The 25,400-nt window shown below is 39.1% G+C and overlaps 2 protein-coding genes across 9 annotated transcripts in view; one reads left to right on the top strand and one right to left on the bottom strand.

Moving 5' to 3' along the window:
* Positions 1 to 8,334, top strand: part of LOC110980595 (uncharacterized) — a 60,007-nt gene extending 51,673 nt beyond the window's left edge. For 7 of the 8 annotated variants that reach the window (XM_087144611.1, XM_087144619.1, XM_087144610.1 and 4 more), the window contains 11 exons: positions 208 to 298; positions 809 to 947; positions 1,114 to 1,215; positions 1,399 to 1,459; positions 1,726 to 1,761; positions 2,392 to 2,459; positions 2,854 to 2,924; positions 3,535 to 3,564; positions 3,953 to 4,639; positions 5,069 to 5,196; positions 6,157 to 8,334. In XM_087144611.1, the coding sequence (XP_087000737.1) occupies positions 208 to 298; positions 809 to 947; positions 1,114 to 1,215; positions 1,399 to 1,459; positions 1,726 to 1,761; positions 2,392 to 2,459; positions 2,854 to 2,924; positions 3,535 to 3,564; positions 3,953 to 4,639; positions 5,069 to 5,196; positions 6,157 to 6,213 (1,470 nt within the window). In that variant the 3' untranslated portion in view covers positions 6,214 to 8,334. The remainder of the gene's footprint in view (positions 1 to 207; positions 299 to 808; positions 948 to 1,113; positions 1,216 to 1,398; positions 1,460 to 1,725; positions 1,762 to 2,391; positions 2,460 to 2,853; positions 2,925 to 3,534; positions 3,565 to 3,952; positions 4,640 to 5,068; positions 5,197 to 6,156) is intronic. The other variant, XM_087144603.1, reaches the window with a different exon arrangement.
* Positions 8,335 to 17,067: 8,733 nt separating this feature from the next.
* The window catches only part of LOC110980553 (potassium channel, subfamily K, member 16-like), a 39,502-nt gene continuing 31,169 nt past the window's right edge, over positions 17,068 to 25,400 (bottom strand). The window contains exons 4-5 of the mRNA XM_087136891.1: positions 22,978 to 23,143; positions 17,068 to 22,237 (exon numbers count right to left, since the gene is read on the bottom strand). Coding sequence (XP_086993017.1) covers positions 21,948 to 22,237; positions 22,978 to 23,143 — 456 coding nt within the window. The 3' untranslated portion in view covers positions 17,068 to 21,947. The remainder of the gene's footprint in view (positions 22,238 to 22,977; positions 23,144 to 25,400) is intronic.

Genomic DNA, 25,400 nt, shown 5'->3' with positions numbered 1-25,400 from the left:
AAATCTACACCAACATCAAATGACTTCATGGTCAGGATTCAATCAATTGGGTTGATTTGCAGGACAAGTTCAAGAATTAAACCGTCTTTTATCAGAATTATTGGTGTATTTCTAAATTTCACATGTGACATGCTAAGGATGTTTAATATTCTTTTCAAAGTTTTGCTACTTTCTCATTTACGACAAAGTTTGGGTTTTTCCTTTTAGGTGAGTGCCAAGTTGTCTCTTGTGGAAGGAGAAAAGAATGAACTGGATGCCAAATATGAAACAGAAGTCAAAGGAAGACGAGAACTTGAAGGTGAGTGAGAGGACGGGGAGCTTGTGAGGATGGAGGCACGGATGTCTATAAAGAAATCTGGACTCACAATGCCTTCACACTGACTGAAGCCACCGGGCAGACATTTTACTGTGCCAAGTACAAAGGCGATGGTCAGTTCAATTGTCATTGTAACTAATGATGCCATAAACGAATTTGGTTAGCAATGGTGAGCAAGCCTTTATATTACCTTTGTATTTGGCACAGTAAGATGGCCGCTGTGCTGATTATGGGATTAAGAGTCCAGATTTTCTTGAATGAAATCCATGGATCTCGGTTATGGAGATGCATACCTGGATGCTGTGAATCTAAAAAATTGACTGAAGTCTCACTGTTCAAGGCAAAATGACTAAGGGATGCACATCAGGGCTACTAGATGTGAAGTCTTACAAACCATCATGTGGATTACAGATTCTTCATTAGGAGCACTTGTACAGGTTTTCTAGCTTACGATATCTTGAATACATGTGGAATTTGGTCTTGTATTTCCAGCCAAGATTGGGTCCCTTCAACAAGAGGTTGACCTGGCACAATCCAACTACAAGCAGGCCAAGAACAGCCTGGCTGAAGCACAGACCAAACTGGAGGTCATGACAGAATACTTCAAGAACAAAGAGGTGGAGTTACAGAGGTGAGTCCGTCTGTTTGTCCAGATGTCTGTCTAGATGAGTACCCTTGGCATGTCACTGCTAGACAAAGGTCGAATGTGAAAGACCTGTGTTGTGTTTTACGAAGGTGTGTATTTACTCATTCAAATGTTAGAGTTTGACTGATTACTTCTACTTATGTATGGTCAGGAAACTTGGTCGTGAAGAGGCTCTGAGACTTCAGAGTGACTCTAAGCTAGAGAATGCTGATGGCAAAGCAGCATCAGCTGAAGTTGAGATCACCAACTACCGGTGGGTACCAGTGAATGTTGTATTCTGGACTTTGTGAGAATAAAACACTCCTGTATTCAACTTCATGGGCTATCATGATGTTTGGAAGTTTCAATTCAAAGAATGTTCATAAATCAGTTGCACTTTTGACTTATTTTGCCCTCAGGTTTAAGCTTTTATTCGTTTTTCTGTTTTCACATGCAGGACTCAGATCAAAGATCTCAAAGAGGAGTTGGAAAAAGCTGAAAGAAATTTCAGAAATCAAGTAAGAGAAGAGATCTCAGGTGATATAAGATCCTTTGTAATGTCGTAATTGTTGTTTATTTTCTCTGTCAATGAAATGCATACATGCATCGAAATTGAAAAGGCAGGGACCATGCCTGTGAGGAAGGTCACATTTAAATCTTATCATTAACATGTAATTGTTGCCACTGAAACAGTTGAACATTCAAAGCCCTTATTTTTATGTTTTAGAGACTTTATCTGGTTTCACCTGGACACATTTTATTGTGTATTTGTTTTTCCTATTAGGTTGCAGCTCATGAAAAGAAAGCACATGACAGCTGGGTAAGACTGAAAAATAAACTCTTGCCAATTATAAACCTAGATTGCAGGGTCAGATCTGACAGGTTTCTTCCTATTTTTACGAATTTTTTCAACAGGATTTTCCTGATCATAGGATTTTTTAAAAATCTGTTTTAAAACCCAAGTTTACCATTAAGGTGTTTTTATTTCTAAAAGTTGACATAGAACACAAGAAGTGGGCAGTGTAAGGGAGCCTACCAAACACAAATGTATACCATAGATCTTTCACTGCCTTGGGGGTTCTTAAAACCTTGGGTGATTGTACTGAGAATATTTCATTTCCTCTAAACACATCCCCGAGTTTGAATTTCTGATTGAGCGTTTCTTTTTTCCTTTACATGGATTCTTTTTTTATCAAGCAGCAATGTCCCTTGGGTGGCAACGTTTGTTTGTGCCCGTTCATGTATGTTGCTAATATGTAGGATGCTAGGTGCAAGGTACCAGTGGTCCAGTATTGTCCCAGCCTCTTTCTTGGTTACCAGTGAGGAGGTGTTTGCCACACAGAACCAAACCATATCGTTTCTAGTTTCTTGAGCTTCCTTGTGGCTTAGGAAACACTACCAAATAACTGCTGAATGAAGTGATATCTTTATTTATTCTTTCTGTTGACAGATCTCTGCTCGCGCAGCTGAGAGGGAACTCCAGGAAGCTAAGAGAGAAGCCGCAAGTCTGAGACACAGGTTTGTCTCTTGATGTTTCTTGTTCTCTTGACTCAACAGTTTTATCATTCGGTATTTAGCACTAAGTTATGCAGTGGTAATCCCAAAATGTTCAGATAGTGTAAACTAAGACATAAATTGATACTCGTTCACTGCAGTCTTCAGTAACTAACTTTTTGCAGTAACATCTAGTACATACATGTACTTAAAATTTGCATGTTAAAATGTGACATTTTCTCTGAGTGACTTGAACAAGACATAGAGAGGGTTTTAGGTTTTTGATGGTGACTCTACAGAAAAAAGTGATATTGGAAGGTATTGAATCAACCATCTTGTTTTGTTATGTTAAGTGAACGTAGCTTTAATCTTGTGTTAGTTTCAACATCATCTTGCTCTTGATTTCCCTGGGGTATAGATTGACGGAGCTGGAAGGTCGACGAGCTAAGACTGACACAGCTCCCTTGTATAAACCATCTCCATCTGGACGTAAGTCTAGCTTTTTGCTCTCTCCCTAGAAAGAAATGCTTGTGTCTACATAGCAACTCTCTTTCTGGCCAACAGACACTTGCTTCTTGCTAACGTTTTCAGTTCAATCAAGCTGGTTTCAGTATTGGCTATTAATCCTAACTCATCAACATTTTTTCCTGAATCTTCTTGAATCCTCCAAATTTTTAATTGTGCGAGAGCAAAATAGTATATTTCTAAAACTGTCAAGGGAAATGAAATTCCATGGAAAGTAACATGTGCTTGCCTGTACTTTCTGCAATCCTGCAAAATCCCCCAATACTTCTAGACGAACTCTGAATGAAACATGAGGTGGATTAGAGTTAATAAGTTGAAGAATGTCTTCCTTTTCATTTATGTTGCAAAAACTTGGCTTCGTTGCTTCGTTTTTTGGTGAAATCTACCTCCAAACAAGTACCCCTCTGAGTATTTGGAATGCTAACATGTCATCATGCCTGTCAACATTTTCACTCTATCTGATCCTATTTTAGTTTGCAGAAATCAAATCAGAATTGTTTTGTTTTTACTGTTACTGCTTGAGTTCTTTTATCTGAGAGTGCTTTATTTGTCACTAATTTTCTCGGTATGACAGGTGAAGGGAGTCCGCAGCCTGTGAAGCAAGGTATGCTGCTTAACATTTGATCTTCAAACTAATCAAATATTTCTAACAATATTTCTCCCAGATTAGTACTGAATATTGTTACTTATATCTGTCCATCTGATTTCCTATTACCATTAGTCTTTTTCTGTAATTCTTGGATACGTATTTTCGTACAAAAAGTATTTGGCCTGTGAGTAAGAACATAATTATAAAAAAAAGTTGGCTGCTTTTAACTGTTGATGCATAGTGACAGAGGATTACTTCTGTCACAGATCATTTGAATGGCTTGTGACTGACTTAAGACCAGATGACATGTAATGGCTTGTAATTGACTTATTTACTGCCTTAACCATTATATGTATGCGGTTTAATGACATGATTGCACATTTCTATGTTTATTTCTTTCCAGGTGTGCCCAGTAGGAACAGTCTCCTAGCTGACACTCCATCACCACCTCACCTAGATCCTGGTAGACCCTTGTCACCACGTAGACCCAACTACCAAGGTGACCTTCCCCCGTCGCCTCCATTGGATGGTGATGTGGGCCCCTACCGACGCTCATCTAGATCAGGCAGGGACTCTGGTCCACCCCCACTATTCCCGGATGATGGTCCGCCCCCTCCCCACCCATCAATGGGTAGAGCGCCCCCACATGGACGTCACTCCCGAGGCCCTCCCTTGTCAGAGATGGACTATGACCCTCGTGATATGAGAGACCTGAGCCCCCCTCCGGACTTTGGATATGGCCCTCATGGTCCACCTCCTCCAGACATGGATTTCGGTCCTCCCCCTTTCAGTGGACCTCCACCCCCTCTTCGTCACCCCTTCCCTCCCAGAGATTTCCCACCTCATCCTGATGATTTTGACCGCCGAGGACCCCCATTAGACGATCGTGATTTTGGGCCTCCACCCATGGATGACCGTGACTTTGGTCCCCTTGGTGGATACGGACCTCCACCGCCTGATATGGACTTTGGCCCTCGTGGCCCTCCACCACCTGGACCGATGCATGGTCCAGGGCCCTATCCAAATGACATGGGGCCACCTCCCATGGATAGAGGAGAACCTCCACCACCTATGGGCCCTAGGAATCCAGGTAAGTTCACTTCACCGGAATTAGTACAAAGTGTTTGCTGCATACAGTGTTTCTAAATACCATATGTATGTTGGGTACGGGCAAACCTCGTAATAAAAATTAACTTCTCCCCAACACAAAGTGCTTCTTGAAAAAAAGAGATGTCTCATGGTGAGTGTGATATGCAGGTACATGTTTATCGCCCTGTCGTGATCATTTTGGGCCAATGAACAGAAAGTATCCAAGACAGAGGTATTATAATGGTGTATGCACATGTATGGCAGTCACAACGTGATTAGTTAAATAATAATTGTCAGTATTTGGGAGGTTGCCTTAATACGACCAGATGGGCTGTTTATTTTGATGTAATACCGATTGTCTTTGTTCCATCTAACGGTTTGCAATGTTAACCACTTTCACATCACCCAATCGGATTCTGTTCTTGTTCAGGCATGAGACCAGGCAGTCGTGGTCCTTACCCACCCCCTGCCGGAGCCCCACCTCCAGGGGCTTTTCCCCTGAGTGGTTCTTCATTTGGCACTCCAACAGGATCGCAAAGAACATCAACCCCATTAGATGTGAGTAAACCTGATCCTTTTCATTAGCAAAGTAATCTGTTTTATTTTGGAGTTGAACATCGAACCCTTCCTTTTGTGGGTTGTGTCACTGCAAAGATGACTTTTTTTAGTAACTTGTTCACAGTTCCTCTAAAGGCAAAATATAGTTAACAGGCCAGAGTTTCAGTCAGTACATGGTCAAATATGCTCTTATTAGCAAATGTAAAGACAATATGCTAAAAATAAAATTAGCAATGTTGGCTGGACCATACATGCATGAATCTGCACTTCATAATGGCATGTTGTAGAAATTATAAAAGACATGCCATGCAGAAACATGCCTTCATTCGTTCAACATCATGTGATTGCCAGGTGATTTTCATATGACTACTGTGAATACAAACTGGAGATTAGCATGTTATTCAGTGCTGTAGTCGAGTCCATCACATGTGCTTTCACAACTCTATAGTCCAGTCACAAGTCCCTTCACTAGACCAGTCACAAGTCCCTTCACTAGACCAGTCACAAGTCCCTTCACTAGACCAGTCACAAGTCCCTTCACTAGACCAGTCACAAGTCCCTTCACTAGACCAGTCACAAGTCCCTTCACTAGACCAGTCACAAGTCCCTGCACTAGACCGGTAACACGTCCCTTCTCATGACCAGTCACGATTCCCTTCACTAGACAAGTCACAATTCCTTTCACTAGACCAGTCACAACTCCTTTCGCAAGACCAGTTACAATTCCCTTCTCAAGACCAGTCACAAGTCCCTTCACTAGACCAGTCATCCACAGGCTTTTGAATCGACAAATGACTTGTGATGGACTAACGGGGACTTGTGCTGAGCTTGATTACAACACTGATGTGAATATTATGTGTTACTTGCATTGTTAACTTTTTAATCGGGATGTGTTTGTGACCAGTTTTCTCGCAGCAAGTAAGCCATTGAAATGACTGTTAATTTTATTGTGGTTCACAGGGGACACCAGTCACACCCCAGACCAGACCCAGCTCCAGACCAATTCAAGGACCTTAAAACCACCACTTTTACCAAATCTCTCCAAACTTTTACTTGAAATTCTTAGAGATAGAACATACTCGTCTTATCAGTTGGTAAAGGTGTATGTGTTTTTATGAACCAAAAACTTATTTGTTGCTACTTAAAGATGTCAATTTATGTCATTACAGTGTGATACCTACCCTTTTCAAAGCTTCCCAATCAAAGCGTCTTACAATTTTATTCCATTTCTTAATGAAGTAATTCAGTTTAAATTAATGTTAAACATTTTATTTCTAAAATAAGTTAATTAAAAAATAAGATTTAAGTAAACCAATAGGACTTTGAATTTCCTTTTAGTTATCCTGCTTGTCAGCCTTGAACCCTGAAATAGAAAAAGATTTAAAAGTTTACTCTATCAGCTAGATTATGTATTCCACATCAAGAGACTTCTTGAATAAATGTGGATATGAATTTGTTCCTTTTGTAACCCTCGTAATTTTGATTTGGTGCAGGCATTGAATATGGAACCTTGTATCAAAACTGATAATTTTTAAAGTAAGATGTACTTCCAAATCCATAGTTACCTTTGAACAATTGTCCTCTGAGTCTGATCAGATTTTTAGGAGCCCTGTTTCTTTCTGCTGCTACATCTTTTCACAGAATGCTGTTTGGATAAAGCCATCTTGGTTAGAGAAACTTGCTCTAAGAGTCAGGAGGCTGTCTTCATTTACATAATCGTTAAGACCATGATTTGAATCTCTTCCAGGGATCATGTATCCCGAGGCAAGGCACAACCATAGCTGCTTCCTCCTGCCTGGAATGTTATGGATGCCTATTAGGGCGGAGTTAATGATTAGAAGTTGAATCAGGGATGTATGTATGACATGACTTATATTGACCTGTTCACTAGTATCACTCATCTGTGAAAGTATCCAAGAGTACTGATATTGAGGGTAAGCTCAACACCATTGCTCCGATGCACATACTGTTAACATGTGCATTGATTATACATGCACTAATGCTGTGCATTCATGCATGTCACTTTTTGAGATGGTAGAAACAATGCATTCATTATCTGCACTCTGATAATCAAGTAAAGGTGTTGTGTAATCCGTACCAATGCAATGAAGATACTGACGAATGATAGCGGAGAATAAAAAGACTAGTGGGCTTTTATACACGTATAAATGATTCAAAGGACAACCCTTAAGCATGCATATGTCAGGCAAATATTCTCCTCATATGGCAAATAGCATTTTGTTAAGTAGCACTTTGGAACAGGGCCCATATTAGTGCAATAATGTTATTGATCATGTGGTTTACTGTAGAAACCATTGTGAATATTCATGACTGAATGACATGGTGCTTTTGATACGCATTGTACATGTGATTTATGATTGGTAACAGGGTACAGAAGTTTGTATTTGTCACAACATCCTGCAAGGTGCAACTCTATAGAGCACATGGTGCAAGATATGAGACGGAGAGAATTCTTTTCAGACATCTAGGGGCGATGTGTTAGGTAACAATAGTCCAGAGAGTGTATAGTGATTGGACATTAGTGATGGGGGGTACCCCTTTGTCTCATTTCTTGCTGGTAACTATAGAGATGCACATCTACTCTACCTAATCCTTGGAATAAAAACTACAGTAAATTGGACAAAATTAAGTCACTTCTAATTTGGCAAATCCCGTGCCCTTGCGAAGACAAGTGGTGTTAACTTTTTAATTACTGTTTAAATGTCTAAAGGGACTTGCTCACGTTGAGTTTTAGATCACTTAAACATTGCAGAAAAGTAAAAAACGGGGGTGTTAAGGCCAGATTCACTGAAGGTTTTTAGAGCCAATCACGTTAGTTTTTTTTCCATGCAGCGTCCAGAAGGTGTCAATTGACTGAGCCGTGCATAAAACAAGCTGCTACAATCAATATTTCAAGATTTGATACTTCAGTTGTCACTGAAGTTTTCATTGACAGTTTTTATTTTGAGACGTGGTCTCAAGTGTTTAATGTGGTTATGCTGATTGATTGTCTGTAGAGAGACTACTGCGCCATCATAAATGCAACTTACAACCGTCGGTTGACTCTTGAAATTTAGTGTTACAATGCCAAGTTTGTTGCAAGAAAATAAAGGCCTTCCCAGCTTAATGTCGTCAAAATGCGAGTTCTCTTCAATCTTTGATGGTGTCAAATGATTTCAAAAATCTTGCATAGATAAATGTCGAACCAGCAATTGAAACTGCCCTGTTGCCAAGCAGCAGCCCAAGTATCTCTTGACACCCGTGGCTGTGCATTCTTAGATACTTGTTATCATGACTTAACCATTAAGGTCATACTTCTCCTGTTGTCAGTTCTAAACAAACATCAGACCTCTTCAACACGTAAGTGCTTTGCGTTCCTTGGAGAGGTTTAAATTCATAGAACTCAAATTTGTTCAATCCGGAGACAACCCCGATGGAAAGAGAAGATCCAAATCAAAGCGTCTGCCGCATTTCTCGTAATCGGGGTATTTGAATTGGAGAGGCAGGATGCAGTATTGGCAAACGATTTATAACTCTGTGACAAGACTCAGTGCCTTCAAAGAAAGGATGCCATTCCGGAGAAAAAGTAGTTGGAAAAGATAGGAATCGTTTGGGTTAGATATGAGATGAGGGAAAAATTGGGCTATACCGAAGTATATAATGCAAGATAAATTACAGGTACCATCTGTTTAGTCACCTTTTTAGTTCTTATCAGAAACCTAATGTAAGAAAATGCCAGGATAACTAACCATGCATATTGAAACAACTTATCCTATGTAGAAAAATATTAGCGAAAGAGTCAAAATCAATTCGTCATCCTTTAACAATTTTCAGTCTCAAAAAACACCACTTCCTCCCCTTAATGGAAAACTGTACTCTAGTTGCATGTCCAGATTTCGGGTCAGGGTTGAAAATATGGGATTTCATCCGGGCACAATAAAGCTTGCAAATATTTGTCCTGCGAAATCCGGGGTGGAGTTATTCAACCGGTGTCACATGAAATTTCGACACATGGACGTCTGATCACTGTTTTCCGCATAGACTCTCAGCCCCCGAACCTGTTCATGGTTGGCGTTGATCTGTACACCAAGTCACGCATTGTAACAATGGATCTATGTTTAGGTACTAGTCCAAATTCCATACAACACCAGCGGTGAAATGTCGGTACTTGCAACAGGAACAGAAACAGATAGATGCTCCACAGGCTATTATTAATTTCATATCGCATAAGTTGACCTATTCTCGCTGCTCCACCTGCAGCAGTAACTAGTCTTAAACTAGAGTGAGCACGCTCCGAGGTCAAGGGGGTACACGTTGGATGAGCAGGAATCAAGTTATTAGGGTGCAATTAAGGAGAGTGTGTGGACGTTGTGATATGAGACTGGTTATGAGGAGGAGGCAAGTCTTGGGGAGCGAAAGACTTGAAGCCGAGAGCCAGCTAGCTAAGTATTTCTAGAAAATTGAATAAAACAGAAAAATCAAATTAAGGAAGTGTGGTAAAATCTGACGTGACTGTAAATGAAGAACGATGCCACGAGGTTTCATCATCATGAGGCCCGGGACGGGCAAACAAGCTTGCGGTGAACATGTGATGTGGGGAACCCGTGGGTCCAGAGAATGGGGTATTTATGTCTCAGTAGTGACTGCTAGTTTTGATGATGTCGTCTCAAAAAGTAGGGGCGAGAAGAAAATTTGGAGTTAAAGGCAGTACAGTCGAAAGACCCTTAATGGGGGGGTTGAAAGGGCTCTCAGTGGAAAAGTCGTTCCTGTTTCTTCTGATCGTGAGCAAGAAAAATAGAAATACAAATAAAAATGGACAATTTCTGTAATATTCATCTATGACGGCGACAAAAATGAATGTGTATAGTGTCTGAATGATGATCAACGAAATCTTTTAAGCGGACGTTTCTGCACTTAAGAAGTTACTTTAGTTTTCATTACCCTGCATGGTCTTCCTCTTACGAAATGGTCTGACGCTTAGCCTTGTACCACGTGTACTCCGTTGATTTTATTGCAGGAATTAACATATATCACTACACTTGGCCAAAAAACCCCGACAATTCAACCTGCGTCATCGATTGGTCATATGTCCTGTTGGCAGAAGGCCAAGAGCTCTAAAAGCCAGCCATTTGTCTCAAACTGCTTGTCATGCAGTTTTTATGACCTTGCTGCAGAAAAAATGCGTATGCCTCAATTCGATTTTATTTTCAACGAAACAATAAGAATATCTATTTTATTGTTGGACGGGCAAAACTACGGTGGCTGATCTCTGCCAGGAACACACTTTTTAAATTTGCTTTTTATAAAAGCTGTGTAGCGTTTTGTAGCCGACCAGTTTACCTATTCATTTATACTTGTATATTAATTTTTAGTTATACGTGTAGTTAATTACCATTCCAGAATAATAAATCTATCTTAAATAACTTTTTATTCCTGGTACTAACCCTGATTGGTAGTTCTTAATGAATTACTCATTCTAAATTTCTTGTAAACACTTTCTTCAATGTGTATTGTTTCTGCCTACTAGGCGTGTGACTTTGCAAAGCACACATGCGTAGTAGGTCGTGCCATCATTTGGGAATGAAAGTAGAAATTAAAAAGATCTCTGTTGTAAGCGTTATATAACTCAATCAACATCGATATTTTGAAAATCTAACCAACATTCAGTGACAAGATTTTATTTGCCAATGTCTTCTTATTTCAACTTGATCCACTGTGCATGTATAAGCCCGTGGAAGAGGGGGACTGAATGGACTGTGCGCCGCGATAAAAAAAACAGGTGGTATACAGCTTTTGCTGCGAGATTGGGGTAACAAAAGCTTTACTAATTTGACTTCCATTGGATTCTCGTTTTCTGTTGTTGAAATTCTAACAACTAAGGATGGTTTGTTTGTTTTTGTGTTTGTGTATTGGATTGTTTGTTCGTTTGTTTTGAGTTGTTTCATAATTTTTTGTGCTTGTCTTTTTGGGGGCAGACCTGTCTAGCCAGTGGGGGTGATGCAAGAAGATTGATTCAACATACAAGTGGGACATATCTTTTTGGAGAATTACTTTTTGAAAATATCAAAATTCTGCAGAAAATTTGTTAATATGACAAATGAAAATGATTTTCCATCAATAAAATGAGGCGAGTGCTGCCAGACTGTGCCACCCATGGATTTCTACTATTAAACCATCAATAATAAACATTTACTAAATACGCCATTGCTTTTATATTAAGATCACTGGGAAGAAATGGACCCGAACAGGCTTGGGATCGATGTTATCGTCGAACATTTAAGAAATTAAGACTATAAATGAAAAAAAAAAGTCAGCATCAATCCTTTAGCTCCATGTAGGACTATTCAATCAAGAAAATTGCCTTCTGAGTTCTGTGCCCAGGAAATTAAAAAATATATATAGTGAGGGAAATATCCAAAAGTTATGTGATGTTGACCAAGCATTCAGGTGCAAGGAATCGCAGTTAACGGCTGCCATATAGGACTCTTCTGGGGTCTCAGCCCACCGCACTTCCTCACCCTACCCATTACTTAACCCCTCAAAAAGGGTTCCGAGCGACCATGCGCCCCCTAAACCCTGGCCGCCGAGTCCGCCACATGTCTCGAACCTGTAGTACTACGGCGCTCACCTGGACTTCATCCCAGCAGAAGAGCGTACCCGGTCGGCTAAGGTACTGTTGGTACTTGACGGGGTGAATTAGAGTTTCTTATAGCTACTGACTGACAGCAAGCGTTGGGAAATTAAAAACCACCGCTGGGGTTCGAACCCATCGCCTAAAGATCTAGTAACCGCGAGTTCACCCAGTCGGCCATCTCGAAGATGCTGCTTTTTGCCGTTCAAATAACAAAACCTTTAACCTATACTGCACAGAATGTTGATTTGTAAAGACAGAGTGATCATAACTCTACAGTAGGCAGCTATTCTCAGTGCCAGCCTATTCGTTCTAGCGATATAAAATCACTGCTTGAAATACGTATAAGAGAAGATCACTGCATGGAGAGTTAGGTAATTCCAATTAGCACAGCATGAGTTTCCGAGCGCAGTGTACTCAGAGAAGTGATCAGCAGTCCATATTTTCTACAATCCTGGTCAAAATTGTTGGTACACGCATCAATAGACATTACCCTCCCGGTCCCCAGGTCCCCCATCTCTCGGTTAATGTTGACATCTCGAGCTGGACTGCAGGCGGCGCTCTGAGACCCAACACTGAAAGTGAAAGGGGTCCCGCGGGGTTTGGGCCCAACGAGATTCGGCCAGGATTGTAGATCATGGAGAAAGGTGTGTTTTTTTAGAATGGGGGTGCCACATGAAATTTGCCGACGGACTGTCACGCAAAACGAGTGTACTGTAGGCCCTAGTCTGATTCCGTAGCCCAACCCTCTGTTCTTCGATTTTTTTCCTTCGTGTTTTGTTGTCGACAGACCTCGATTTTGTCGACACCCCGACATCCCTCCTAGCGACGCCTATGGGTTAGATCAAGTTATTTTTCCGTCTTCAGAGACGTAATAACGGTACTTATCACATAGGCCTACTCCGGTTCACTTTGCAGTCCTGTCGCATCCTTCTCAATCATTGTCGAATAAAGTCATGGTCAACACATTGCCAAAGTTTGTTTCGACTGCATGCATTACAACAAAATTGGCAAAACGTCACTTTAAATTGGTGAGTCCAAGCACAGACGAAAGTAGAGCGGCTAACTTATAATTAGCTAATAAAGTGGCCGTTCCTGCCCCGGGGCCTACCTATACCACACAAGCCGAAGGCGTCTGGCTGACCGTTAGGTCAGATGTTTTATCAGGAAGTTGTAGAGAGCTAAATGATGCATGAAATTCCATCATTGCCTGGCTCCTACAGGATTGTTTGAGCAAGACTTTGACCGGAAATGCCTGTGTAGGCAGTTACGCACTGAGCAATTTGTGCACCGGCGGAGTGCTTGTTTCTCGTTTTGTGTTCTATTTTTAGAGTGGAATGGGACGCAATGAATCATAAAAATGCCAACATTGAGATTGTTTACCCCCGGACTGACTTTCTTAATTCAACTTTAGTTCGAACAGATTTTGTCTTAAAGGGCTGTGTATTCAAAATTAACCCTATAAATAAGTGACTTTGTCACAAAGATAGGCATGCCACGATTTGCAGGCTCCCATTGGACGATCACTGAAGTTGTGCGTTAACTTCCGGTTCCATGGTTCCACGTAAACGGCAATCGATGCATGTAACTATGTGCAGTGCAGTGCACGTGTGCAGTGGGCGTGGTTTAAACTGACGTGATGTCATACTTACGAATCGGATTGATTTGATCTGTCATAAATGTTCGTTTCTTGACGGAATATATGTTCACAGCAGTAAGCCAACGAGTAAACTTCGTCTCAGAAATATGTCCAATAGGCCCCTAAGAACATTTTGTGTTCACAGTTGGAACAGAAAAACATGAATTAGCGGAATCTTCCCGCACTTTTCAATGTACTTAATACCAAAGAAATATCAAATAGATAGTTTCTGCACCGAAAAAAAAGAGTGTAAAGTTAGATAAAAGGTATGTCTAATTTTTCATGTGGACTCTTTTAATCTTTATAATTGTAAATATAACTCAAGAAATACAAAATACAAACACTGTTGGAAAATGTTTCCTGGCTTCATTGAACTAAATTATTCAAATCGAAAATGCTTTAGAGCCCGACATTTCAGTCGATCCTAGGAGGCATACATACTTGATTCTTGAGAATCTTTCTTCGCATGGGGATGAGTGGGGGGTAAAATGCATTATTCCATGCATTAAAAACGTTGAAGGGAAATGTATTTTCGTCCTCCATGAGAAGTAAGCTGTTAACGTATCTTGTTCCAGATTCAGAATGCACTGTTTGTGAGTTCAGTCTTTTAAGAAAATCAATTGGAAGTGACAATTTGAAAATGAGAAAGTAATCTGCGTCTCCCTGGCACTCCGAACTTGTATCAGGGATTCCACGCTGGTGAATATTGGTCGGAGCCGCTACGCAGCAAGAAAGCAAATATTGAAAATTGTTGGGTAGGAATGAGAACCAATGCCACGCTTTGCAAAGGATTCCGTTGTAAAAGGCGCCGAAACGGCCCGTAAGGATTTCCTGGCTGGCATCTGGTCTAATTTTAGTCCTTGCTATAAATCGATCTTCTCGCTTCAGTGAAATGAAGTATCACGCATCGTGCATGATTGATTAGTATACATCAAAGACCCATTTCCTTGGCGAGAGGTATTGCCAAGGGGAGCAAGAATGTTACAACAGGTGGAATTTTGAAAGGAAAATCGGGCCGGCAAAATACACTATAAATAAAACACATTGGATGTCTTTGACCAGCAATAACAAAAGATATGATAAAATGATCTTTGGATGGGGATAGCCAAGCATGTGTAGCTTGCAACGGGGGCGAAACGATTTTGAAGGGGGGGGGGTTGTGAGTCTATCAGGCCAACAGCCATCGATCCATTTACCATATAAAAGAGCCGGAGCCGAAGGATGGAATCCGCCCCCTCGACATTTCTTTCGATATAGCCGCAGTGCATTTTTTTCAGGGGTTAAGCCTTTAGGAGTTTTGGGGTAACTCTTTGCGGTCATTTTGACACCAATTTTGTGAAAATCGAAGATATTGTTCTTGCACAGCGCGTATTTTTCCGAGACAGGTCACCCAAAAATGTACACTTTTTCCACTGCGGTGGTCAGTGCGCGTGGGCTGGCCAGCAGCGAGGGCCGTTTTCCAATACTCAACTTCGTTTCCGTCTCAGGCTTTGTCTACGAAACCAATCTCCGATTGTGGGCCTGAGGCGTTTAAATCAAATTGAAGTACTGTAATTTTTTACCCTTTTGCATTTTACTTGATGTTTTGTATCACTATCTACTTTCTATTGCGCTTACAACTTCGAAGTCGGGTAGTAAAAGAACAGTTGACGCCTGCGCAGAGCCGCAGTCGAATATTGGAAAACGGCCACCATGTAGTCTGGAACTAGAACTGATCGTAACAACAAAACCATTCCATACCAACCATCATTCCCGTGTTGTTTCATCGTCTATTTTAAACGTCCTGTTTTGCTTTCGTTTTCATTTTATAATTCTTTTTTTTCCGTTGCCATTCTGCTTTTTCATATGAAACAAAAAGTCTCCTTCTACCTTCCAGCAAGGATGATGAGTGCTATTATCCATCTTCATTCTTTTTTCCCCATCAAAATGAACATGCTACGAGTAAGTCAGGCGGTTGTGTGGACTAAATTCGTAATGCTATCGTGTATAGAGCCCGCGGAGAGTTTATATCTTAACACACATGATGAGGGCCATATTACCTGTGGGGTTACGGTTATCGTGACTGTTTATCTAAATGCAAGGCTCTTAGATAAGTGAGCAGTCTGCACTAACATTTCTCTCCTCGCATTGTGAGTCTAGTCGTCGAATGTCGAGGTTGTGAAAAATGAAAATAATTACATTTCACTGGATGATCCTTGGTGTTGAACAGCCACGCCCGTCAGCTTACCGAACGATGAAAATATCATACCTCGATAAATCGAATGTCATAATGCAACCTGAAAGAAGCTTTGCGTAACTCACCTCGATTTGTTTGACCGGACATGATAAAATTCTATTAAATTCACTTAGCGCGTTTCTGCACCTGCGTTTTCCATCAGTTAACCTTTACAAGTTAGTATTTTGCGCTGTGTTGATAACAAGAATTTCTCCTGATAACGCTCCGCCAAAATGCAAAAAAAAAACGTCCTTTATCGCAGTTTTGCTACTCACATGGAACTAATAAGATGTCTGATGTGAACGTTAAATAAGATATGTAATATTCTTAATTATTTGCAGCTTACTGTTTTTAAAACAGATGGTTAATACCCATTTTACTAATTTTTGAAATCTGACTTGGCCCGGTTTTCTTGGTTTGTATTGGTAGTTGCTGCTCTTTCCAGTAACCAAGCATCCCCCAAAATCGGACCAAAGATTAAGGGATTTTATTAAAGTCTTTTCAGTTCTGAAGATGTATTATTCCGTGGATATTTGTGTTGATTTTGTGTTGTTTTTCCGGACAGGAAACATCAGCCTGATCATTTTGTACAATAGTCGGTTGATAATCATGGATGACGATATTTTTTGTTTTGTCTTGAGATTTTGTTCTTGATTTAATTGGTCCTTATGGTTGTTACCCTTTCTTCTTTACAGGTTATCATGTTCGAGTCATTTTCTTGGATATTCACCTGATTTGCTCTCCGCTGATGTTTCCTTTTCAAAGTTGATTGCGCGACTGTCCTTCCACATCCAAGGTACACACAATAAGAGCATGTGACGGTCGATTTGGTGTCATTTTAAACTTTAATTATAACCTCTTTTCCTTTTGAACAAACATGACAAACTAAACAAAGTGCACTCCTGTAACATTTCTGGAAAGGAATGTTAAGAAAACAAATAAGAAGTACAATATTACATCAAAGACCGCACTAAACAGAATAAACTGGTGACGACAAAAAATGACTGTCACAGGTTTCTAAAAGATGATTCAAATTTGAAAAATTATGAAGGGGTCTTAAAATGAGGGTTGTATCAAATGATAAAATTTGAACTTTCATTTCACTTTAACGCATTTTTAACTCCTGCAATCAGACCAACTGATAACAGCATTATTTCAGCGCTAATAAAGCGCTTTTTCCCTACACAAACTAATGAGAAAAAGTCAATTGACTTTCCTGGTTTATTAAATGTCTTCAATCATACAACTTTCATGTGATATATTATTCACACTGTTTACCCCTGTTTCAAAGGAGACAGGAGTCATTTGAAAATGTCCATTATACATGAAGATCAGGTTTCTGTGGATTGGACACATAAGCAGATACATGTACACCATTCACACACATTAATTCGTGACTTTTATTGCAATCAATCTTTCCAATCAAGATAAGCGAGGCGTCTTTGTGACAACATACCGATCACCCGTCCTTCGTGACTGCACGTGACAGTGACGTACTGATTACTAAGATGAATGGGCTTTCTGACAATATGAAGAGCTTAATTAACCGCGCAACGGAAACCAATTAACAAATGCATTTATACAGTCCGCCGTATAAACCGTCAACAGATCGACAGTATATTCATCCTTCAATTTTCTCAACTTTGAGATTTTTCCAGCAGATATACTTTTTTTCAGGATCATTTCTTCATCCCAAATTGGAATATCAAACCTCGTTTAAGTGTATATGCCATAAAAGTCAATCCCTAGAAACAAAAACAGCTGCTGTATTCTTACCAGATTTAGTGGTTAATAACACATTTCAATTAAAAGCAAATGGAGGGTAATACATTTTTAGATATGAATAACAACTGATCACTATTAGACCGTAACTACTTCACTAAACATTATATCACACACAATTCCAGACAAGAAAAATGCTAAAAATGCCAAACTTGTGAAAATGTCAAAACAAATAGGAGCAACTGAAATTCTATCACAAACTGTTTTCCTTAAAATCACAGTGGATCACATTGACAGCAATTTTCTACTAGCACAAGTATTTGATTTAATGTTTTGACTTGGCCCATCCAATATCATCTGAGAAGCATTTTATGTTTTCGAGAGCTTGTGACGACTGACGAACCAAATTTGCTCCGGTGGGACGTGAACCCATAACCTCTGGTTTACTAGTGCAGTTATCTTCACAATCCGGCTATGCCAGCGGATAGCCAGTTCAAATGTAAAAAATAAAACTGCAAACATATTATCTATTTTTGTTCTCTTTAATTAAAATATTCCATCAAGTTGACATCACTTCCTACTTAAGCAGAAAAGAAAAGCCTAAGATTACCCACTGAGGTATTTTTTTTTCATGGGGTGTTTGTGTATGCGAAGGTGTGTGTGGGATAGGTCTGTCCCCCTCTAAATCTTTATGGATGATACTGTTTTACATGCATTCAATGAAATTGCGAAAGTGTCACTAGAAAATCTGTCTGTTCAAACAATTTCTCGTTGGTTAAAATTCATCCAGTTCTCTGATGATGAAATATATTCTACCTTTACATGTTAATAGAACCATGTAAATAATACAAGTAATTAAGGTACATTCTATATTTACATTTAAGCGTAAAAAATGAATTCTTAAAAAGCTTCTCTTTCAATACTTGACACAATTCTTCTACATATTCAAATTTCTTGGTGGCATAACAAATGCTCAAAGATATCAAAATAAATTTTACACTAATAATGTTTTTCTCAACAAGGTTATTTTTACAACACTGTAAACATATTTGTGAAGTTTTAATTTTTATGAAAGCAATTCAAGACTGTGATGTCATTTCTTAGTCACCATAGAATACTCAATTCCTATCAATATACATTACTGTAAGATGATGAGAAGATGATAAACTGTGATAAGCTCATTAATAACGACACTATAAATTACCTTGATGACTTCCAACAGGAGATAATAGCAGGAGTGAAAGCAACAGACTATGTGGCCCATATGTAAATATTTCGTTTTGACTTTTAATCTCGTTCATTTGCGGGCATACCTGACAAGAAACCAACATGTACACTAACACAACTGATTTCCAGTCATGGCAGTAAATGGTTAGTACTGGAAAAGGAAAAGTCATCTTCATTGCTTTCTAAAGATCAACATCCATCTATTCACGTGTAATGTTTCCTGATAGGCCTACTTCCATTCTCCACTTATTCAGGGAACTCAGTGTCCAATTATTGAAAAGGGTGGCTGCAATGTATTCTTTAAAATTCAAGCCTCCAAACTGCTCCTCTGTGCCTCAGTAAACCTCATTTCAATATCTGCTTCACTATTCATTATGTTAATAAGTGTTTCCATATTCATATATAATAATAATATTCATGAGCAAAACAGTGATATCCAGGATGAACCCCCTATTGTTCCTTTGGTTTGTGCATAAAATCTCATACACTTTTTAATAGATTCTGCTGGAATTTTTCTGCTTTGGTAATTCATTTGTTGTGTAAACATAAATCAATAAAACAACCAAGTTAAAGTATCTTAGAAATATTTTCGATGAGTATATTCTTGGTTCACAATTTGAACAGAAACACCTATGCACTAATCCTGTCTTCCCTAGATGACATCACAGCAACAGCGCCCTCAGTTGTCCAAGAAATTGTGAATAATTCAAATGATTTTTTAAGCATTCACCATGTAGTTAACAAATAGTTTCTATGCATTGAAGAAGAGTACAAAGTTGCAGAAAAATTGTGTCTAAGAAAATTCGCTGCAGTTACACTTTAATTGCAAACTGGTCATGCTTCAACAACCGGCGAAGAATGAACAAGAATGTAAATCATCATAACCCAAACCTACCAAATAGGATCTCAGTATTAACAGAAACTCCAATCATTTATCCAACTTCTGAGAAGAGTCTTCTAAAAATCATCAAACATTTAATTATTTAAATGATACATGCCAAATCATTCGTATAAATTATGTTGCAATACATAGTCCCTAGGCTCTTTCTCTAATGCTCTATACTTTTAAACCTTTTACCTACCTTCCTCCACACAATTTAACAGTACAATTAAAAAAAAAAAGAGAAGTATATATCACATTGATTCTTTGTATTATTTAAATTTTTTTAAAGTGTTATAATTACTTGTACTTTGATGAATTTTCTAATGTAATAGAAAAATTTCCGTTTTTTAAAACTGTGCTTAGCGATAAAACTATTAGGCTGGTTTGACTTCAGAACACAACTGCTCCAGGTTGTCTAGTGAGCCCTGGTGCTTGACTCAAGAAAGCCTGCCATTTCTATACCCATGAAACTTTACCCTAATTCTGTTATAACTAGAACACCTAGATGATTATGATGAATTGAATGTGGAAAAAGCTTGGCTTCAATTTAAGCAAACAGGAATTCAGAATCCGGACATTCTGTGACTGAATATATCTCATAAATTCAGCTGCCCATGGAGCTGTTCCACAGCTGCAAGGTTGTACTACACAACTTGTTGAAGGCTGCAGCATTGAGAAATTTGTCCTAAACCCTACAGGCATCATTTCAGTGCAGAGGCACTGAATTCTGATCACATGTAAAAATGGAGGGTATGCAGTACTTAGGTGGAGTGGACATAACAAGACGGTCATGAAAGACCCCAGACTAAACATGCAGAAACAAAATCTATGAGCTCTGAGCAATTATGGCCACAGATGACATGTGAAACGTGTTTTAGGAATATTCAAGTATATTTAATCAGAAGGATCAATATCGATGACAGCTGTTTGACAGCTTCTTTACTGATCTCCTATTTTGCTCTGGTAAGGACTGGTGGCCACTGATAAATTGGGTGGAGGATTGGGGTCATCCCCCCCCCGAAAAAATTATTTTGTTTTGGACATTTTGTTCACAAATTGGACTATTTTATATGCACTCATCCCTTAGAAAGGCCATAAAAGGTCACATAAAAACTCCCATTTGGAGGCTGCTAAAAATGTGAATTTTCCCCCACCATGGAAAAAATAATTATAACATTGGTTCTTGATTTGCCTTGTCGGTAGTGGTCAGGGGAGAACCCATATTGTTACCCAAGAATAAAAACTATGCCTCAGATTGCTTAAAAACTTTACAGAATTGCAGTAAAAAATAGCTGTTATGAAACTTTGCTTTTCAAAAATAGTACTTTATTTATGGAGTAGAAAAATCCTTGGAAAAATATAAGCAGAAAAATTTATTGGTGTTTTGGGGGTATTTAATTTTAAAAACTTGTGAAAATAAAACAGCTGAACCCTGTGATCTCTGGACGGTTTGACCCTGTATACTGACCCTCAAGACAACTGTAATTTTTCACAGTTGATATAAAAGTTTACAAAGTTAAATTCACAGTACTTGTGAGCTACAAAATGTATGGTGAATTCATGAAGATGGTGCACAATTATTTGAGTCATCCATCATCAAATCAAGTCCTTTTGAAAAATGACAAAATCACATTTGAGAAGATATATTGATCACATAATGGCTTGTATGTTCTGAGCCTCATCAGTTGTGTGAAAGAATTTATAAGACATGACATCATGTGCATTCAGTTAATTCCTTTGGTAACACCAAGAGGAATCCAGCATACCAAATGGCATATTATCTTGACGTTCTTCACATGCTAAGTGAAGATTATACAATAACGACTGCTTTGAGTGGTGTACCAGAACTTCCGTGGCCTCCTGAGGGGATTCATGAAGCATTTTTCTTTTCCCATGGTTACACGGAGGGAACAGAGAATGCTCCGTGGTTCACCAAGGCAGGCTAGTTTTTCTACACCGTGGGATAAACCTGTCCCACAGATTATGCTTAATTCAGGCAATAACTGATCTGAATCCAATTAAGATGTACTTCTATTTAAATACAAATTTGATGACAATTCGCCAGCTCTTTTCTGAACCCCCTGTGCCTCTTCACAAACAGTCCCATTGCACTAAGGCTTAGGAATGCACACCTGTATGCATTTGCACACAGTGTCCATTGTCATGTACATATTACTTTGGTTGCTATGGGTATAGTACTTTTGGCTGTGCAGAGCAAGATAGCAAAATGATCCGATACCATTTGACAAGCTCGGGGCCCATCAAGATACAGAATTTGTAGATAAGGTGTTATGAGCACATATTTGTGCAGGATAAATGATTTGACGTGTTTGTTCTTTCAAAGTATTGATGTCATGCGTGGAAACTCAAATCCTGTTTTCTTTTTACTCTAGGCACATTCTAAGGGCTCAGTTGAACTGAGGAAGTTGTCATTTTACACTTCAGCTGCACTCATATCTTTTAACTCCCTTACTTCGTCACTGTTACCATCTTCTTCCTGCTTCCTATTTCCTTCATCCTTCCCATCCTCTTCATCCTTGGATGACGCCCCTTTCCCTCTTTTCTTCATCATCTCCTCTTGTTTATGTTGGATTTTGTCGGCTGTGCTGGTGAAAGCATCCGAGATGAAACCGATGACCAACGCGAGGAAAGCCAGTCCAATGATGATCCAGCAGTAGGTACACCACTTGTACAGAATGTGATAATCAATATCTGGGTTGGTTCCTGAAGGAAAAAGGACAAGAGACGGTGTTAATTGAACTGGAAAGCCATGTCGATTTGACCTTCAATGGGAGACAAAACTCAGGGGAAAAAAGAGAAAAATGAGGTGAAAACAAATAAGGGAGGAGAAACAGCCAGACTCTATTGATTAATGGGCAAGAAGACAGACTAGTTGAAAACACAATTGCTCGCATGACAGTACATCATACACAGCACAGCAATGTGTCATATACTTGTGGTCTTCCATATGCATATTGTGATATCAGCTGGGCATGAATTGTTCAAATTTTCTGTAGACATTTTCATAAACCAAGCAACATACTTTGGAAAAGATGAAATTTGAAATGCACTCGGTTGTCTTTTCATTCACATTAAGTACAGTATTCAAACTGACTTTGAGTTGCAGTTTCTAGAGGACACCTCATACATTGAAATACCTAACCCTCATTAAATTTAATTTAAAAAAATTAATGAATAATTGTCTTTGATAGAACTGTCAGGTCAACTTGGGAAAAAAAATGACCACCCAGACTGCAGCACCATTTTTTAATTAATCTGCAAGGCTGCCTATAAAACGATCTGTGTTGGCACACAGAGCAACTATCAACTTGCTGTATAATTTTAATGAATTTTAATCACAACTTAAAACAAAAATACAAATAGAATATGATCCCTGTTTGTTTGGTTTCTGGAGTTCATAAATGGCAAATTTGGGACAAGAAAAAACAGCAATTTGCATTTACCTATAACAAAGTCACCAAAGCCAATAGTTGATAAGGTGACAAATGCATAGTAGAAGGATTCCGAGAAAGTCCACTTCTCAATGGATGAAAAAACAGCAGCTGGAATAATCATGAAGAATATCAAAGACAAAGCCAGGACGGTAACGGCATAGATGACTGACTTGATCTGGACAAAATACAACCAAATTAGATCAAGAATTTAGGCATTTATAGAATTTGCATTTAGGGAAATTAAAAATACATTACAAAAACAGGCACTAGCTGTAGTTATTGCTCCATTTAGTTTGTTGTAAATACATGATTTCTGGTCTGCAAGAGATTTTAGGCCCAGCCGTGTTTTGACAAAATCCTCATGTTTTGACAAAACCCTCATGTTTTGACAAAATCCTTATGTTTTGACAAAACCCTCATGTTTTGACAAAACCCTCATGTTTTGACAAAATCCTTATCCGATGTTTGACAGAGAATGTGCAATTTCCACCTCTTACACAGAACATAGTTTTACTTTCAATTCTTGTAAAAGCCTGAAGGTATTCTTTGGATCAAACCCGACAGCACAGTGTTTTCCAGGACAATAAACTCTTCCCAAAACAGCATTTTTATGGAGAAATGCATCCCTCATTCTTCTGTGTTCTCTCTTAAAAAAACCTTAATTTGAATTTTTATGGACAAGTGTCTTGGCAAATGCTGAAGCCCTGCAGCACTCCTCATCCAATTAGTTGGGTTGACAGATAGCAGCTATACATTGTACATGTACATACAAGATAGAGCCTTCGACTTTCATTTTACGAATTGGTATTGGCATACATGCACACATTATCTCCATTTAAAGGATCTCCCTGTATTTTGTATGCGAGGAAAGATTTGTATACACACTTGAAACACCTACTACTTAATACCATCACTGACTCACTAACAGACCCCTTGCAGCTGGTACTCAGCAATGGTTTCTTTAACATGGCAAGGAACCACTGAAAACCCTGAAGTGCAAAGATGTTCCTATGTACTATGCCATCAATATTTTTCATTATTTTCACAAGCGTATTTGAGGACTCTTTTGACCCCTTTGTCTCTTTTAAGTACAAACTCTCTAATGCGGGAAGCTAGCTAGGATTTGTAATTATTTGAAAAGCACACATTGCCTCTGCCTCCCAAAAACTGTATATGGTTTGTATGTTATTGTTTGTGATAATGAAGAAAAGCAAATGGATAGCTCGGAATAAACTACCAGCTATATAACTTAGGATGACTTTATCATAAAGAATACAAATCACCCAATAGCCCTTCATTTCATTTAAAAGTGTTCTGTTTTACGATATTAGCTGTATTGTTTATAGCCTCTCCTCAAGACCACACAAAGCAATAGAGGTTGTATTAAAGCTTACCCAATACGAATTAGCCCTAATCACTAAATCAATTAATTATTTGTTGAATGTCTGAATAAATCACATTGTTGTTGAGGTTAGTGGCAATCTAATTGTCAGGAGTCCTTGTTGTTGTGTATTGTCTAATTGGCAGAGAGCATCACAGTCATTATAATCGGCAGTATACATGTATTTCCACCAAAACGGATCTCCTCCCTTAGCCTCTAGGTTGCTTTGAGTGATCTCTAGACCCAGGAGGAACCCGAGTTTAGGCTGGAGTTGAGACCCCAACCGGTTTCAGACTTGATCCTCAAACTTAGGTTAGGCCCCGGCAAACAACCACACTGCCAAAATACTGATATACATGTACACATGTACGTTTGGTTAATTTCAATTGATTTATCAACAGGGAACGAAAGCAGTTAGTAACTACACGTATTTCTGTCCAACTTGAGGGACGGACACACTGCTGTGTCACACTGTCTGTAATATAGCAGACCATATGCACATCTCTACCTGAGCATTGCAGCTCCCCATCATTGCATTATCCAGAGCACTTAGGTAAGGCTCTTTCAGCTTTTTCTGATTAAAATTTGCCTGTGGCACAGTAGACATACAGACATGATGCAACAGCCCCCAATAACGTTCCAAATCTTTGTGCAGCTGGACAGCTGATCTACCCAAGCAATTCTAGCCAGCCTGCCTCATAAATGGTCACAATGGACTTACAATTACATGTATTGACATTATAACACCAGGCATACATACGGAGGGTTCCTCAAACCTTTTTAAAGGCTATTTCTTCATCTGCAGGGAGGATACACTACTACTGTCGATGTATAAGGCCATTATAAGTTCTGTCCCCCTTTAAAACATTTCTTTAAGCATTCTGTTGTTTACGAGGGATGAATTCACCTTTTTGTTCATTTGAGTTAGCATAGCAATAGACACTGAACTAAACGTCAACTGTAATATCTATTACTTTTATGTCCTATCAGAGCCATCTTACTTGTTTGGCATTTCACAATCAAGAAAAATATTTTCAAAAAGGACTTACAA

The sequence above is a fragment of the Acanthaster planci genome, linkage group LG01, assembly GCF_054643075.1.
Source record: "Acanthaster planci isolate LZ-2023a linkage group LG01, COTS_SCS, whole genome shotgun sequence".
Classification (NCBI taxonomy): domain Eukaryota; kingdom Metazoa; phylum Echinodermata; class Asteroidea; order Valvatida; family Acanthasteridae; genus Acanthaster; species Acanthaster planci.
The sequence above is the reverse complement of the archived record's forward strand: the minus strand, read 5'-3'. Positions and strand labels throughout refer to the sequence as shown.